Genomic DNA, 15,966 nt, shown 5'->3' with positions numbered 1-15,966 from the left:
CAACTTCCAAGTTAGTTTTGTGAATCCTTTAATTTCTCCTGCCGGACTCATTAACTCAGCCTGTTCACCTTGGGGAAATCATAGTTCAGACATAATTTCTATAAAAAAACATCCTCTTAAGTGAATGTGATCGTTGATTTAATGGGGAACATTCAGAATCAAGCTTTTCAGTAGTTTATTCTGAAACCTGTTTGTTGTGCTTTGACCAGGAGAGAATGATTAAGATGAAGCACTAGGAAACCATGATCATAATATGCAAATTACCTACATTAAAAGACATGAAATCAAGAAATACCTCTGTTTCTGTATTCCACATCTCAGATCTTACAGACTGCTAAAGCTGCAGAGAATCTCAACCATCTTAGACCACCGTTTCTTAATTTTTGGGTGTCTTATGGATCTTTCTGAGATTATGATGACAGCTGTAAATTCCCAGAAAAATATACTTACACACAAAAGTTTGTATTCACTTTCAAGACAGTTTCATTCCTAAAGTCAGTTCATGATCCTAGGTGAAGAAATTCCTGTTCTGTCCTCAGGGGTCCTGGAGAAGTTAAGTGACACACCCAAAGTCACATAGCTTCTGTAGCTGAGTATTTCCTTGGTTCATGGACCTGGCTTTGCAGAGTATATGTAGTCATGGGAATATATATATTTTTATATTATATATATATATAATTATATATATATAGTTCTATATCTCTGGAAAATACTTACTGATACAGCATGCTATTCTACAAATTTTCCACCTGACTGTGGATTAGCTGTCAGGCAAGGTCAGATTTTTTTTATAAATACCAACTGTCTTCAGCAATTAGAGTTACATGAAAGCTTTAAGCCTCATCTTCTACTACCTGGTTATCAGGTTACTAGGTGATTTGCTATAATGAAAATATGTTTTAGACAAAATAAACTATTTTAGTTTAGCAAGAAGACACAAAAGCAATATTACAATCTATTTTTTAAAAATCACCAAAGACTACACTATTTGTCTCAGACACTCCAACAATTCCCAGGATTGAAAGATTCACTTTAAGACGGATGAAACAATATTTTGATTGCAGAATCATTCAGGCTTCTAGTCGGGCCAGTGACAGTGTCTTCAGGAAATAGAAACTATCTAGACCTAAAGTACGCTCACTTGTCCTGCTAGATCCTCTCAGTTTGCTCATAAAAGGGCAGAAGTGCCCACACCATCTCTCTAGCTACCCTCATCATGTGCCACAGTCAATTCCCTGGTTAGAAAGTATTTTCAGCAATCCTTATCTTATTGTTAGAGTTCAGTGATAATTCTGATTTTTCACCCTCTAATGCTAAACTGTAGTTTAAAATACTTTATCATGCAGAAATTTAACAATCACATGAGTTGTTAAGGCTAGGTTATCATGCATCCCAATACAAAGTCAATAATGGACTAGCATGAAAGTCATTGGCAGTAGAAAGAGATATAAAATCTTATTATATTAATTAAGCAAGTGGAAGATAATAAATTAAAATAAAATTACAGAAATACAAGTAATAAAGGAAGCACTTAAGCAGTTGAAATCTCATTTCTTTTACAGAATTGATTTAAGCATATATAATTTCTGTTTTTAAAAAAAATTTCTATTTTAAATTATATACTTGCAAGATTATAGACTTCTAAGAAGTTACATTGAGGTCCTGTGTACCCATCACCTAGCTTCGCCTAGTGGTGACATGAGGTTAGTATGTATGTATGTATTTGAGAGAGAGAGCAGGAGCAGGAGGGGCAGAGGGAGAAGGAGAGAGAATCTCAGGCAAACTCTGCGCTCAACACGGAGTCTTGTGGGGCTTGATCTCACAACACTGAGATCAGTACCTGAGCCGAAATCAAGAGTCCGTCACTTAACCGACTGCGCCACCCAGACGCCCCGAGATTAGTTTTTAAATCATTGATGGACCTTCTTTGCCCTCTTTAATAAGCCTGGTTTTGTTTTTTTTTTTTTTTTGGTTTTGTTTGTTTGTTTGTTTGTTTTTAGATATCTAACTTTCTTTAAAGAAAGGACACCTGTATTGTGCCTGATCATCTGTAGCTTTCAGGATTATGAAGTGCCCCGTAAAGGATCCTGATGTCACTATTGCTGTTTTTCTTTAGTACTTTCTTCTCCATTTCCCCCCATTTTCAGATTGTACCATTGATTGGGAAGTGATGATGTCTCATCTATTTTTCTGGTATATTTCTCCCTGGCAATCTAAAACACATACAAGCCCAATTTTATTTCCTACTTTGAAGAAACATATTCAGTTAAATATTCAGATTTCTTGTTTTGAGTTTATTTTGGTGGTATTTGAAAACTTGAGGGCTTGTTTTTTTTGTTTGTTTGTTTTGTTTTTAACATCATCTCCTTTTTTTTTTTCCTTTTAGCCTGAAAATGAGATTTCTTCAGACTGCAATCATGTAAGTATGGATTTTCCATAACTCACCATATGTGCTTTATATATATGGCAGATTCAGGATGCTTTTCCTGTTGTTTTGGGAAACATTATGTCTTCTTAGATTCTCTTAATCTTAACAAGGATGATAAACCTTATTTAAGGACTATGGTAAATCTGAAAATACCCCTCAATTCTAGAAACAAGCAGATTTTTGTCAAATATTTATGTACTTAAGCTTAAGTTTTACTTCAGTTATAGCTGCCATATGAAAATAATTGTTTCTCTGCTTATCATGCTTACAACTTTATTTTTATTTTTTTTATTTTTATTTTTTAAAGATTTTATTTATTTATTCGACAGAGATAGAGACAGCCAGCGAGAGAGGGAGCACAAGCAGGGGGAGTGGGAGAGGAAGAAGCAGGCTCATAGTGGAAGAGCCTGATGTGGGGCTCGATCCCATAACGCCGGGATCACGCCCTGAGCCGAAGGCAGACGCTTAACCGCTGTGCCACCCAGGCGCCCCTATTTTTATTTTTTTAAAGATTTTATTTATTTGAGAGAGAGAGCCAGCACGAGAGAGAGCATGTGGGTGGGCAGAGGGTGAGGGAGAAGCAGACTCCTGCTGAACAGAGAGCCCCACGCAAGGGCTCCATCCCAGGACCGTAGGATCATAACTTGAGCCTAAGGGAGACACTTAGCTGACTGAGCCGTCCAGGCGCCCTATGTTAAAGGTTTTATACACACGCGCACACACACACACAGATATACTCTAGAGATAGCTATAATGAGTACATTGAATATCATTTATATAGGGGTGACCTGAGATCCTGACCTAAGCTGAAACCAAGAGTCAGACACTTAATCGACTGAGCCACCCAGGTGCCCCAAAGGACTATATTCTTTAATAGAAAGTGCTGTTAATAAACATAGGCAACAGGGTCTCCTGGGTGGCTCAGTCTGTTAAGTGTCTGCCTTCGGCTCAGGTTATGATCCTGGGATCCTGGGATCCTGGGATTGAGCCCCACGTTGGGCTCCCTGCTCTGCGGGAAGCCTGCTTCTCCCTCTCCCTCTCTGTCTGTTTGCTGCTCCCCCTGCTTATTCTCGCTTTCTCTCTCTCTCTCTCTCTGTCAAATAAATAAATAAAATCTTTAAAAAAATAAATATAGGCAAAAGGTATAAATAGACTATTCACAGGTAAAGAAAAATGTCCAATAAACAATCAAAATTTGTTTTCTCTTGATTCTCTTTTAAATAGAAGTGTGAAAATTAAAAGACAGATGAGTGCGTTTTCATCCATCTGATTAGCAAATATAAAAAATTTGATAAATACACAGTATAGATGGGACTATAGGGATTTAAGCATTCTCTAGCCCACTGATCAGCACACTGCTACCCACTGGCCAAATCCAGACTACTGCCTGTTTTTATGCATCAAGTTTTATTGGAATGCACCCACACCCATTCAGTTCCATACTGTCTTTGGTTGCTTTCCATGCTATAGTAGAAAGGTTGAGTAGTTTCAGCAGTGACTGTGTAGGTCCCTAGAAGTGTAAAAGATTATACTTTCTGGCCTTTTGCAGATAAAGTTGCTAAACTCTGGTCTAGCGTATGAATAAGAATATAAATAGGAAAAACTTTGTAAAGCAGTCAACTTAAAATGTGTATATGCTTTGGCCTAGCATTTTTACTTCTAAGAATTTATGTACAGTTACACTTAAAAAAATGGACTCACATAGGTCTGTAAGAGGATATTGTGGCATTACTTATAAAGAAAAAAGTAAGGAAAAAAACTCTAAATCCATCAATAGAGTGGCTCTGGCACAGGGAAATCCCATAAAGCAGCTAATCTGTGCCCTAGAACTCCTAAAAGGCTAGAGGATAGGAAGGATTTGACACTGCTGAAAATGGGAACAAATAGTATACCAGAAAACAGGAGAACTGATGTCCCTATAAAAAGAGAAGACTAGGACACAGAGACAGAGAGAAAACCATGTGAAGATACAAAGACCTGATGGCTGTCTTCACAAGCCAAGGACAGAGGTCTCGGAAGAAATCAGTACTTCCAACACCTTAATCTCAGACTTCTAGACTCCAGAATTGTGAGACAATAAATCTCTTGTTTAAGACACCCAGTCTGTGATATTTTGTTAGGGCAGCCCTAGCAAACTAATACACTTTTGGGTTGGGATGGGTTGCATGATAATTTTTCCCATTAAAATTAGTGGAACAGATTTTACAAATTAAACAGTTTTCCACCTAGTAGGGAGTTGTGGAATGAGTTAGTGTTGTTAACCAAGAGATAAGATTAGTTGTGAACAATTGTTAGGCCAATACATTTGAAAATGTTTACGCAATGGACAAATTCCTAGAAAAACAAACTTACCAAAGAAGTAGAAAATCTGGGTAACCTGTATTTGTTTTAAAAAATGAGTTTGTAAATAAAAATCTTACTGGCTGGCTGGCTCAGTCAGTGGAGCATGTGATTCTTGATCTCGGTGTTGTTAAGTTCAAGCCCCATGTGGGGTGAGAGATTACTTAAATAAAATTTTTAAAATATATGTATATATATACAATATTTTAAAGATTTTATTTATTTATTTGAGAGAGCAAGAGCCAGAGAGCACAAGTGGGGTGAGGAGCACTAGCAGGGTAAAGGGCAGAGGGAAAAGCAGACTCCCTGCTGACAGGGCTCCATCCCAGGACTCCAGAATCATAACCTGAGCTGAAGGCAGCCACTCAACCGACTGAGCCACCCAGGCACCCCTTAAAAAAATATTTTTAAAAAATGAATCTGTAAATAAAAATCCCATAAAGAAAACTTAAGGACCAGATGGATTTTTTGGTGGAAGGGAAAAAACACCACCAGTCTTTTATTTATTTTTAAAAATATTTTATTTATTTGAGAGAGAGTAAGAGCATGTGCAGGGAGAGGGGCAGAGGGAGAGGGAGAGGGACAAGCAGAATCCCTGCTCAGTAGGGAGCATGATGCCGGATTCCAGAACCCTGAGATCATGACCCCAAGCCGAAGTCAAATGCCCAACCACTGAGCCACCCAGGTGCCCCATCACCAGTATTTTATTTTATTTTATTTTTTTATTTTTAAAGATTTATTTATTTATTAGAGACAGCTTGCACACAAGCAGAGGGAGCAGCAGAGGGAGAGGGAGAAGCAGGCTTCAGACTGAGTGGGGAGCCCAGTGTGGGGCTTCATCCAGGACTCCAGGATCATGACCTGAGCCGAAGATAGACACTTAACCGACTGAGCCACCTGGGTGCCCCAATATCATTCTTTTAAAGAATAAAAAAAATGGAAATATTTTTCTGTACATTATGAGGCTAACATAACCTTACTACCACCTAACAAGGATATAACAAGAAAGAAAACATAGGCCAGTGTCACTTGTGAACCATAGGTGAAAAAATGTTAACCAAATTAGTAGCAAACTGAATCCACTAAAATATAAGGGAAATACATCAGGACTGCATTGGATTTATTGCAGAATTGTGAAGTTAATTTACCATTTGAAAAGTTAATCACAGTAAAGGAGAAAAAGTTATGTCATCATCTCAGTATGTACATTGAAAATTATTTGACTAAATTCAATATTAGTTTTTTAAGTTTTTATTATGGGAAATTTTCTAACATTAGTAATTAGACTGAAGGCTGCAGGATGTAAGATTAATAGATTAAAAAATCAGTTGTATTCCTACTGACCAGCAATTAATGATCTGAAGATGAAATTAAAACTACTTTATTTACAATAGCATCAAGAAGAATCAAATACCTAGGAATAAGTTTAACAAAAGAAGTATAAGACTTGTATACCGACTCTATGGAAAAGATGTTTGAACAAAATTAAAGATGACTTAAATAAAAGAAAAGACATCCTGTTTCATGGATTAGAAAACTTAATATTGTTAAGATGGTAATACTCCCCAAGTTGATCTAGATTTGATGCAATTCCTATCAAAATTTCTGTTGACAACCTTGCAGAAATTGACATGCTGACCCTAAAATTCATATGGAAATGCAAGGGATCCAGGATAGCCAAAACAGTCTTGAAAAAAGAACAAAGTTGGAGCATTCATAATTCCTGATTTCACAGTTTACTACAGAGCCACAGTAGTTAAGACTGTGTAGTACTTGCATAAGGATAGACATATAGATCAGTAGAATAGAATTGAGAATTCAGAAAGAAACACATTGAGTTATGGAAAACTGATTTTCAGCAAGAGTACCAAGATAATTCAGTGTGTGGGGGGGCGAACAATAGACTTTTCAACAGCTGGTTCTGGGACAACTTGATATCCACATACCTAAAGATTAATTTGGACCCCTGTTTCATAACGTATATAAAAATGGATCAAAGACCTAAATATAAGAGCTAAACTGTAAATCACCCAGACAAAACTATAGGTGTAAATCTTAATGATTAGATTAGGCAAAGGTTTTTAAGATATGATACCTGAAGCACAAGTAACCAAAGAAAAAATAAAGTGAACTTCCATCAATATTAAAAACTTTGGTGCTTCAGAGAGCACTATCAAGAAAGTTGAAAGACAACCCACAGAATGAGAGAAAATATTTGCAAATCATACATCCGATAAGGGTCTAGTAATGAGAACAAATTTTAAAAAGCCTCTTAGAACTCAACAATAAACAAACTTTAAAATGAGCAGTGAATTTGAATAGACATCTCTCCGAAGAAGATGTACAGATGGCTAATAAGCACATGAAAAGATGCTCAACAACATTCGTCTTAAGGAAATGCAAATCAAAATCACAAGCTATTCTATTATACCCACTAGGATGACTGTAATAAAAAAGATAGACAATAACAGATGTTGAAAATATAGGGAAACTGGAATCCTCATGCACTGCTGGTGGGAATGTAAAATGGTGCAGCCACTACAGAAGATAGCCTGGTAGTTCTTCAAAAGGTTGAAAAAGTTATGATCTGAACAATCAGTTCCACTCCTAGAGACTCCCAAGACAGTTGAAAACATATGTTCATGCAAAAATGTGTACACAGGTGTTCATAGCAACAATAATTATAGCAGCAAACAAGTGGAAACAGCCCAAACGTCCATCAGCTGATTAATGAATAAACGAGACACGATATAGCCATATAATAGAATAATATTTGTCAGGAAAAGGAACAAAGTATTGATATATGTCACAATAAGGATGAAACTTGGGAACTGGACACAAAAGGTTACATATTTTATGATTCTGTTTATATGAAATGTCTATAATAGGCAAATCACAGATTAGTGGTTGCCAACGGCTAGGGGAAGTAGGGAATAGGAAGTGACTGCTAGTAGGTATGGCATTTCTATTTTTTTAAATTTATTTATTATCATTATTATTTAATTCCAGTATACTTAACATACAGCGTTATATTAGTTATACAATATTAGTTATATTAGTTTATACAATATTAGTTATATTAGTTTATACAATATTCACCAATTCCATACACCACCCAGTGCTCATCACGACAAGTGCACTCCTTAATCCCCATCCCGTTTCACCTATCCACCTACCACCTCCCCTCTGGTAACCATCAGTGTGTTCTCCATGGTTAAGAGTCTGTTTCTTGGTCTCTCTCTCTTTCTCTCTCTCTCTTCTTTTTCCTCTCTTTGCTTGTTTGGTTTCTTAAATTCCACATATGAATGAGATCATATGGTATTTGTCTTTCTCTGACTTATTTTGCTTACCATTATGTTCTCTAACTCCATGGAGTTTCTTGTTGGGATGATGAAAATGTTCTAGAATTAGTGGTGATGGTTGTCAACATTTGAATATACTAGTATATACTAAATTATACTATAGAAGGGTGAATTTTTAGTACATAAATTTTATCTCAGGAGTATAGTATAATCAACCCTCATGTAATCACCACACAGCTTCAATTATTTGTTCAGATACATCTTGTGTCATCTCTAGCCCTACTTATTTCCCCTCCTTTTGTGTTATTTTGAAGCAGAACCCAGACATCATTTCATTTTTTAATATTTTGTTAAATACCTCTAAAAGTTAAAGGCTTTAAAAAAATAACCACAATACTGTTATATCTGAAAATCTCATAATTCCTTAATGCTATCAGTTAACCAGTTAAGGTTCAGATTTCTAATTTAACCCCCATCTTAGAAGAGGATTTATTTAAGTAACCTGATCATATGTGGTTATAAAAAGACGAATAGCAACAAAAATAAACCATTGGGACTATATCAAAATAGAATGTTTCTGCACAGCAAAGGAAACAATTAACAAAGCTAAAAAGACATATCCAATAAAGGGTTAGTATCCAAAATATACAAAGAGGTGCTAAGTTCAATACCCCAAAAATAAATAATCCATTTAAAAATGGGCAGAAGGTATGAACAGACATTTCTCCAAAGAAGACATCCAGATGGCCAACAGACACATGTAAAGATGCTCAACATCATTCATCATCAGGGGATTGCAAATGAAAACTACACTGAGATATCACTTCACCCCTACCAAATGGCTAAAATGAAAAACACAAAAAATAACAAGTGTTGGCAAGGATGTGGAGAAAAAGGAACCCTTGTGCACTGTTGGTGGAATTGCACACTGGAGTAGCCACTGTGAAAAACAGTATGAAGTTTCCTCAAAAAATTAAGAATAGAACTACCCTATTATCCAATAAGCAAACTGCTAGGTATTTACCCAAAAAATTTTAAAAAATTAATTCAGAGGGATACATGCATCCTGATGTTAATAGTAGCATTATTTACAATAGTCAGACTATGAAAAGGGCCCAAGTGTCCATCCGTAGATGAATGGAAAAGAAGAGGTGATTTATATAGAGGTGATATATATATATATAATGTTTTTATATATTTATATATATGTGGAATATTACTCAGCCATGAAAAAGAGTGAAATCTCGGATGGATGGATCTAGAGAATATAATGCTAAACGAAAATAAGTCAGAGAAAGACAGATACTGTATGATCTCACTCGTGTGAAATTGAACAAAACAAACGAGCAAAGGAAAATAGAAGAAACAAACTAAGAAACAGACTCTTAACTGTGGAGAACAAACTGATGGTTACAAGAGGGGAGGTGGGTGGGGAGATGGGTGAAATATGAGATGGGAATTAAAGAGTACACTTATCATAAAGAAAATGAAAATAAAATGATAAAAAAATATACCACTTCCCAATGGGATACAAATGGAAAAAAGAATAGCACACATTTTCTTTTGTAATCAGAGAGACTGATACACATTAGTAGCAATGAAGAAGTGAAAGAATTCTAGATATGTATTAGATCCTAATGTCTAATAAAGTGTAAAGGGCTACATCTAGACTGAAAAAAAAAAAAAAAGACAAACACGATGAAATATTAACAGCTTTCTACCCAAGATTGGCAATAAGACTAGTTGGGTCATTGTCACAGAGATCCTAGCCAGTGTAGTAGGGTAAGAAAAGAAAAATGGGTAAAAATTAGGAAGGAGGGCACCTGGCTGGCTCAGTCAGTAGATCATGAGACTCTTGATCTTGAGGTTGTAAGTTTAAACCCCAGGTTGATGTAGAGATTATTTAAAAACAATTGGAAAGGAAAAAATAAAACTCATTATTTACAGATGACATGATTAAGTAGAAAACCCAAAAGAACTTACAGATAGACTATTAATAGGTGAATTTAGTAATGACCTTAGGTATAAGATCAATACACAAAGCTTAATTATGTTTTTATATAGTAGTAACAAGCAGATGTCTTAAGTCAATTTAAAAGTGACACTGTTTAGGGTGACTGGGTGGTACAGTTGGTCAAGTGTCCAACTCTTGGTTTCAGTTCAGGTCATGATCTCAGTGTAGTGAGATCAAGCCCTGCAACAGACTCTGAGTTCAATGTGGAGTCTGCTTAAGACTCTCACTCTGCCCCCCCCCCCCAGTAAATAGTTGTTTTTAAAAGTGACACTATCTAGCATATAAAACATCAAATACTGGGGCGCCTGGGTGGCGCAGTTGTTAAGCGTCTGCCTTCGGCTCAGGGTGTGATCCCGGTGTTCCGGGATCGAGCCCCACATCAGGCTCTTCCGCTGGGAGCCTGTTTCTTCCTCTCCCACTCCCCCTGCTTGTGTTCCCCCTCTTGCTGGCTGTCTCTCTCTCTGTCAAATAAATAAATAAAATCTTTAAAAAAAAATCAAATACTTAGAAAATGTGTAAGACTGCTCCACAGATAACTACAATATGTTTTTCAGAGAAATTAGAAGACTTAAATAAATGAAGGGATGTATATACTATGCTCATGAGTTGGAAAACTCAGTATTATAAAAATGTTAAAACTCTCATGAAGCTGTCTGTAAATTCTGTGCCATCTTTTATTTGTTGTTATCAAAATGGCAGGCTGATTCCAAAATTTATTTGCAAACACAGAAGGCCAGTAGTAGCCAAAACAATCTTGAAAAGAGCTACACAGAAAAAATTTCACCACCTGGTTGAAGACTTAATGTAAAGTAGCAGTAATTAAGGCCGCATGATAGAGGCACAAGGGTCAACAAATAGAAAAGTGGAACAGAATGAGTCCAGAAACTATCTACTATGTATCAATCTATATATCTAGAGAGAGAGACACTTGAATAAAGATTGTTATCCCTGCTGTACACGATTCACAGAAAATCCATTCTAGATGCTTATAGATCTAAATGTGAAAATTAGGGGCGCCTGGGTGGCACAGCGGTTAAGCGTCTGCCTTCGGCTCAGGGCGTGATCCCGGCGTTATGGGATCGAGCCCCACATCAGGCTCCTCTGCTATGAGCCTGCTTCTTCCTCTCCCACTCCCCCTGCTTGTGTTCCCTCTTTCGCTGGCTGTCTCTATCTCTGTCGAATAAATAAATAAAATCTTTAAAAAAATAAATAAATGTGAAAATTAAAACAAAATTTCTAGAAGGCAACAAAAGAATACTTTCATGACAATGAGATTAGCAAAGAATAAATGGGAGACAAAAGACAGCATAAAGCAAAAGATTGATAAATTACATACATTGAATTTTATTTTATTAAATATGATATTAAGAGTGTGAAAAGGCAAGCCATAGAGGAGAAAACATTTTAATACATATATCTAACTATGTGTCCAAAATATTTTAAGAATTCATACAAAGCAATAGAGAAAAGACAAAGAAATAGAAAAATGGGTAAGATAAATTTAACCAAGGAACTCGAAGTCCTGTATAGTGGAAACTACAACACATTAATGAAAGAAAATGAAGACACAAATAAATGGAAAGATACTCCATGCTTATGGATTGGAAGACTTAATATTGTTAAAATGTCCATATTACCCAAAGCAGATTCAGTGCAATCCCTATCGAAATTCTCATGGCACTTTTCACAGAAGTAGCACAAGTGATCCTAAAATTTGTATGGAACCATAAAGACCCCCAAATAGCCAGAACAGTCTTGAGAAAGAAGAACAAAGCTGAAGGCATCACACTTCCTGATTTTAAACTGTATTACAAAGCTATAGTTACCAAAGCAATATGGTATGGGCATAAAAACACATGAAGATCAGTGGAACAGAATAGAGAGCCCAGAAATAAACCCATGCATAGTGGTCAGTTACTTTACAACAAAGGAGCCAAGAATGTACAATGGGGAAAGGACTGTCTCTTAAATGGTGCGGGAAACTTGGATTACTGTATTGCACCATCCACAAAAATTAACTCAAAATGGTTTGGAGACTTGACCATTAAGACCTGAAGCCATAAAACTCTTGGAAGAAAACATAGGCCTTAAACTCCTTGACATAGGTCTTGTGATGATTGTTTGGATTTGACACCCAAAGCAAAAATAAACAAGCGGGACTGCATCAAACTAAAAAGCTTCTGCACAGCAAAGGAAATAATCAACAAAATGAAAAGACACCCACTGGGTGGGAGGAATGATTGCAAATCATATATCTGATAGGGAGCTAATATCTAAAATATGTGAAGAACTCATACAACTCAGTGAAAAATGAAACAATGCTATTAAAAAATGGGTGGAAGATGTGAATAGACATGTTTCTAAAGAAGACATACAGATAGCCAACAAGTACATGGAAAGATGCTCAACATCCTTGATCATCAGGGAAATGCAAATCAAAACCATGTTGAGATATCACCTTGAACCTGTCAGAATGGCTACAATCAAAAAGACTACAAATAATAAGTGCCGGTGAGGATGTGGAGAAAAGGGAACCCTCATGCGCTGTAATGTAAATTGGTGCGGTCACTGTGGAAAACAGTTTAAGGGTTCCTCAAAAAATTAAAAATAGAGCTACCATATGATTCAGCAATTCCGCTTCTGGGTATTTATTCAAATAAAATGAAGACACTAATTTGAAAAGATATGTGTACCTTCATGTTCATTACAGCATTATTTATAATAGTCAAGACCTGGAAACAACCTAAGTGTCCATTGGTGGATGAATGGATAAAGAAAATGTGATATTTATATACAGTCAACTGTTATTCAGCCATAAAAAAAGAACAGAATCTTGCTATTTGTGACAACGTGGTTGGACCTTGAAGGCGTTATGCTAAACACTATACGTAGTGAAAGCCCAGTGGGCCCTGCTGAGTCCCTGGTGAGGCTTCCTGCCCCTGCCTCTTTCCTGCTTTCTAAGCAGGCTTGTTGTGGGTGTTTGGGACAAGGGTTGTCTTTCAAAATTTTGTATTGTTGTTTTTATTATTTGTAATTTAAACCCAGTGACTTGCACAGTTGTCTTCTCACACCCCGAGGAGGAAGACCCTGGCGCTGCCTTCCATCTTGGTGGCAGGTTGGGGGAACTCACACCTTAGCAGCGACCAAGACTGAGTCCATCCTGGCCTGGGCCAGAGCAGGGGAACTGGCCTCCCCAAACCTGCCTGGACTCTGTGACCTCTGGGAGCCAAGCCAGCCCCCATGCCAGCCCTCAGGGCCTTGCCTTCCAGACCACCTCCCTAAGGCCAACCAGCGTCTGGACATTGTCTTCTTGTAGGAGCCCCACCCTCCTTCAGGGGCGGGCTAGAAAGGCCTGCAGCCCCTCTAGGGCCCTGACTCCTTCCCCACCCCTAGGCAGTGATAGAAAAAAAATGTTTGGATTAAAAAAAAGAGAGAGAGAAAGACAAATTCTGTCTGATCACTCTTATATGTGGAATCTAAAGAAATTTAAAAATTAAATAAAGCAAACTCATAGATACAGAGAACAGATCGGTGGTTTTAAGACGTGGAAGCAAAGGAGAGATATGAGTGAACTGTTTTTTTAGTGGGTTTTGTTTTTTTAATTTAAATAAAATGAAAATTTTAAAATAGAAATTATGCCTTAAGATACAACATAACCATTGTATGGACAAATTTGATGTAAGTCTTTTTAAAAAAAGAAAAAGGAGGGGCGCCTGGCTGAGTTAGTAGGAAGAAAAGGGAACCCAATCAAGAGTCGACCATACGACTTTTGACCTCCAAGTTGTGAATTTGAGCCCCACGTTGGATATGGAGATTGCTTAAATAAATAGAACTTTAAAAAAAGGGGGGAGGGGGAGAAAAATAGGTAAGATACTTGAACATCCATTTTTTAAAGATAGTATCTGAATGACCTCTAAACAAATGAAGAGGTACCCAACCTCATTAGTAATCAGGGAAATAGAAATTAAAACCTCAATAATTCACCATTAGAATCACTAAAATTCAAGACTGATGGTATCAGTACCATGTATTGGTGTGACTGTGGAATAAGAGAACTTTCATGCATTGATGGTGATAATGTAAATTAGTACAACCACTTTCAAAGCTGTTTGACTTTATATTCTAAAGCTGAACATAAGCATCATATATGATACAACCATTTCACTTCCAGATATTTATTTACTCAACAGGAATGTTTATGTGTCACTAAAGAACGTTTATAGCAGCTTATTTTAATAGCCCTGTTTGTGAAAAGTTAATAAAAACCTTTTCCCTTTCTTCATGAGAATTTGAATTCTATTTACTATGTAACTCAGTTCTCTGGTAACCTGATAAGAGTAAAATACCAATTAAGTTTCAAGGCAGTATTGCTTATGATGAAAATGACCCTAATTGGTAAATTCTATTTGCACTGGGAAGAACTATATATGAATTATAATTACTCACTAAGGGTGCCATACTTTGGGCTTCCCTGATGTGGCAACTCATACCTGAGTATGTTCCTTGTGGGGACCCTGAAAGCTATGGCCAGAGGTTGTTACTGGAGATGGTGGCTCCCTTGGGGCTTTAGTCTTCTAAGCCAAGGCTCCTCCTTCAAGTGCCCATTATGGGTCTTGTCTTCTCACACCTGAGCTGTTACCTGGAGAGAATATACCTCCAGATGGAACATACTGTTGCCAGGACTTCAATTGAAGAACAGTTGATGCTGCCCTGGTGACAAGCTGTGGTTCCTGTCTTTTCTCCTATCCCCAGAAAGCCAAACTGCAGCTGCTGATTTCACATTTCTACTCTGTGATAGTCCTTTCTAGAACTGAACTCTACTCTTCCAGGGAAGAGATTAGGGATTATTTAGTAATGGGTATAGTGAAAAATAGGCCTATGAGATAAATTATGTTAACTATATGGGATAGACTAAAAGTAGAAAGAAACAAATATAATAATAATAATCTGTATGGCTCAGGATGTATACTCTTTTACATCATCAATAGTATAAATTCTATCTTACATTCTGATTTAACTATATTGGGATCAGGAAGAAGCATATAAAAGTTCATTCCTTACCTTCTATAGTATAAAGCTATTATAGAATATCTAAAACTAACAAGTCAGGAAACAGCAAGTAGTTTAATGAAAGTGTAGAGTTAGGTGTGCCTGGGTGGCTCAGTTGGTTTAGTGTCTGCCTTCAGCTCAGGTCATGATCTGGAATCTGCTTCACCCTCTCCCTTGACCCTCCACCCCTGCGCTCGCTCACTCTGTCTCTCTCACTTTTGCTCTCTCTCTCAAACAAATAAAATCTTTTAAAAGTGTAGAATTAATTACCCTAAGAAAAAACTAAAGGAATTTAAAATATTTGTCTCTGGGGAGTTGGTAAGACATCAGAAAGGGACTTGTCAGGCAACTGTTTTGATTTTTTACCTACCTTTATAGAACTAATTGACTAAACAGCTTTGATTTAAAAATGTTAAGATGACTGGAAGAGCAAGTGGATAAAATGAGCTATACAGACTTTGAAGAGCTTGCATGAAGGAAGATTTTTTCCTTCACCTTCCACACCCAAAACTTGTCATTATCCTAATTTTCTCACATACATCCCATCTTCTCCCATCCACCAGTTCTTGACTTTTAACTGGTCTGCTAGCCTCCCCTAGTCTAGCCCTTCTCTGCACTGTAACCAAAGTTGACCTTTTGAGTTCGTTAGCTTCCCGTTTCCTGTAAGATAAAACACATTCTTTAATGTGAGCTCTGATACTCAGTGTGATCTGATCCCTGCCTGCAGTCCCCCAGCCCCATCTTTCATACCTCAACCCAGCCATTCTGGGCTATGGGTGTCCCTAGAAGTTATCATTACTCTTTCTGTCCTTTTTAGCTTTGTACTCCTAGAA

General features: G+C 37.0%; 1 protein-coding gene across 1 annotated transcript in view; it reads left to right on the top strand.

Moving 5' to 3' along the window:
- The window catches only part of GLG1 (golgi glycoprotein 1), a 146,933-nt gene that overhangs the window by 80,647 nt on the left and 50,320 nt on the right, over positions 1–15,966 (top strand). Inside the window, exon 2 of the mRNA XM_040633580.1 lies at positions 2,387–2,419. Within this exon, the coding sequence (XP_040489514.1) occupies positions 2,387–2,419 (33 nt within the window). The remainder of the gene's footprint in view (positions 1–2,386; positions 2,420–15,966) is intronic.

This window comes from Ursus maritimus, unplaced genomic scaffold (genome assembly GCF_017311325.1).
Source record: "Ursus maritimus isolate PB19 unplaced genomic scaffold, ASM1731132v1 scaffold_19, whole genome shotgun sequence".
Taxonomy (NCBI): Eukaryota; Metazoa; Chordata; class Mammalia; order Carnivora; family Ursidae; genus Ursus; species Ursus maritimus.
Note: the sequence above shows the minus strand (reverse complement) of the source record. Positions and strands in the feature narration are given on the sequence as shown.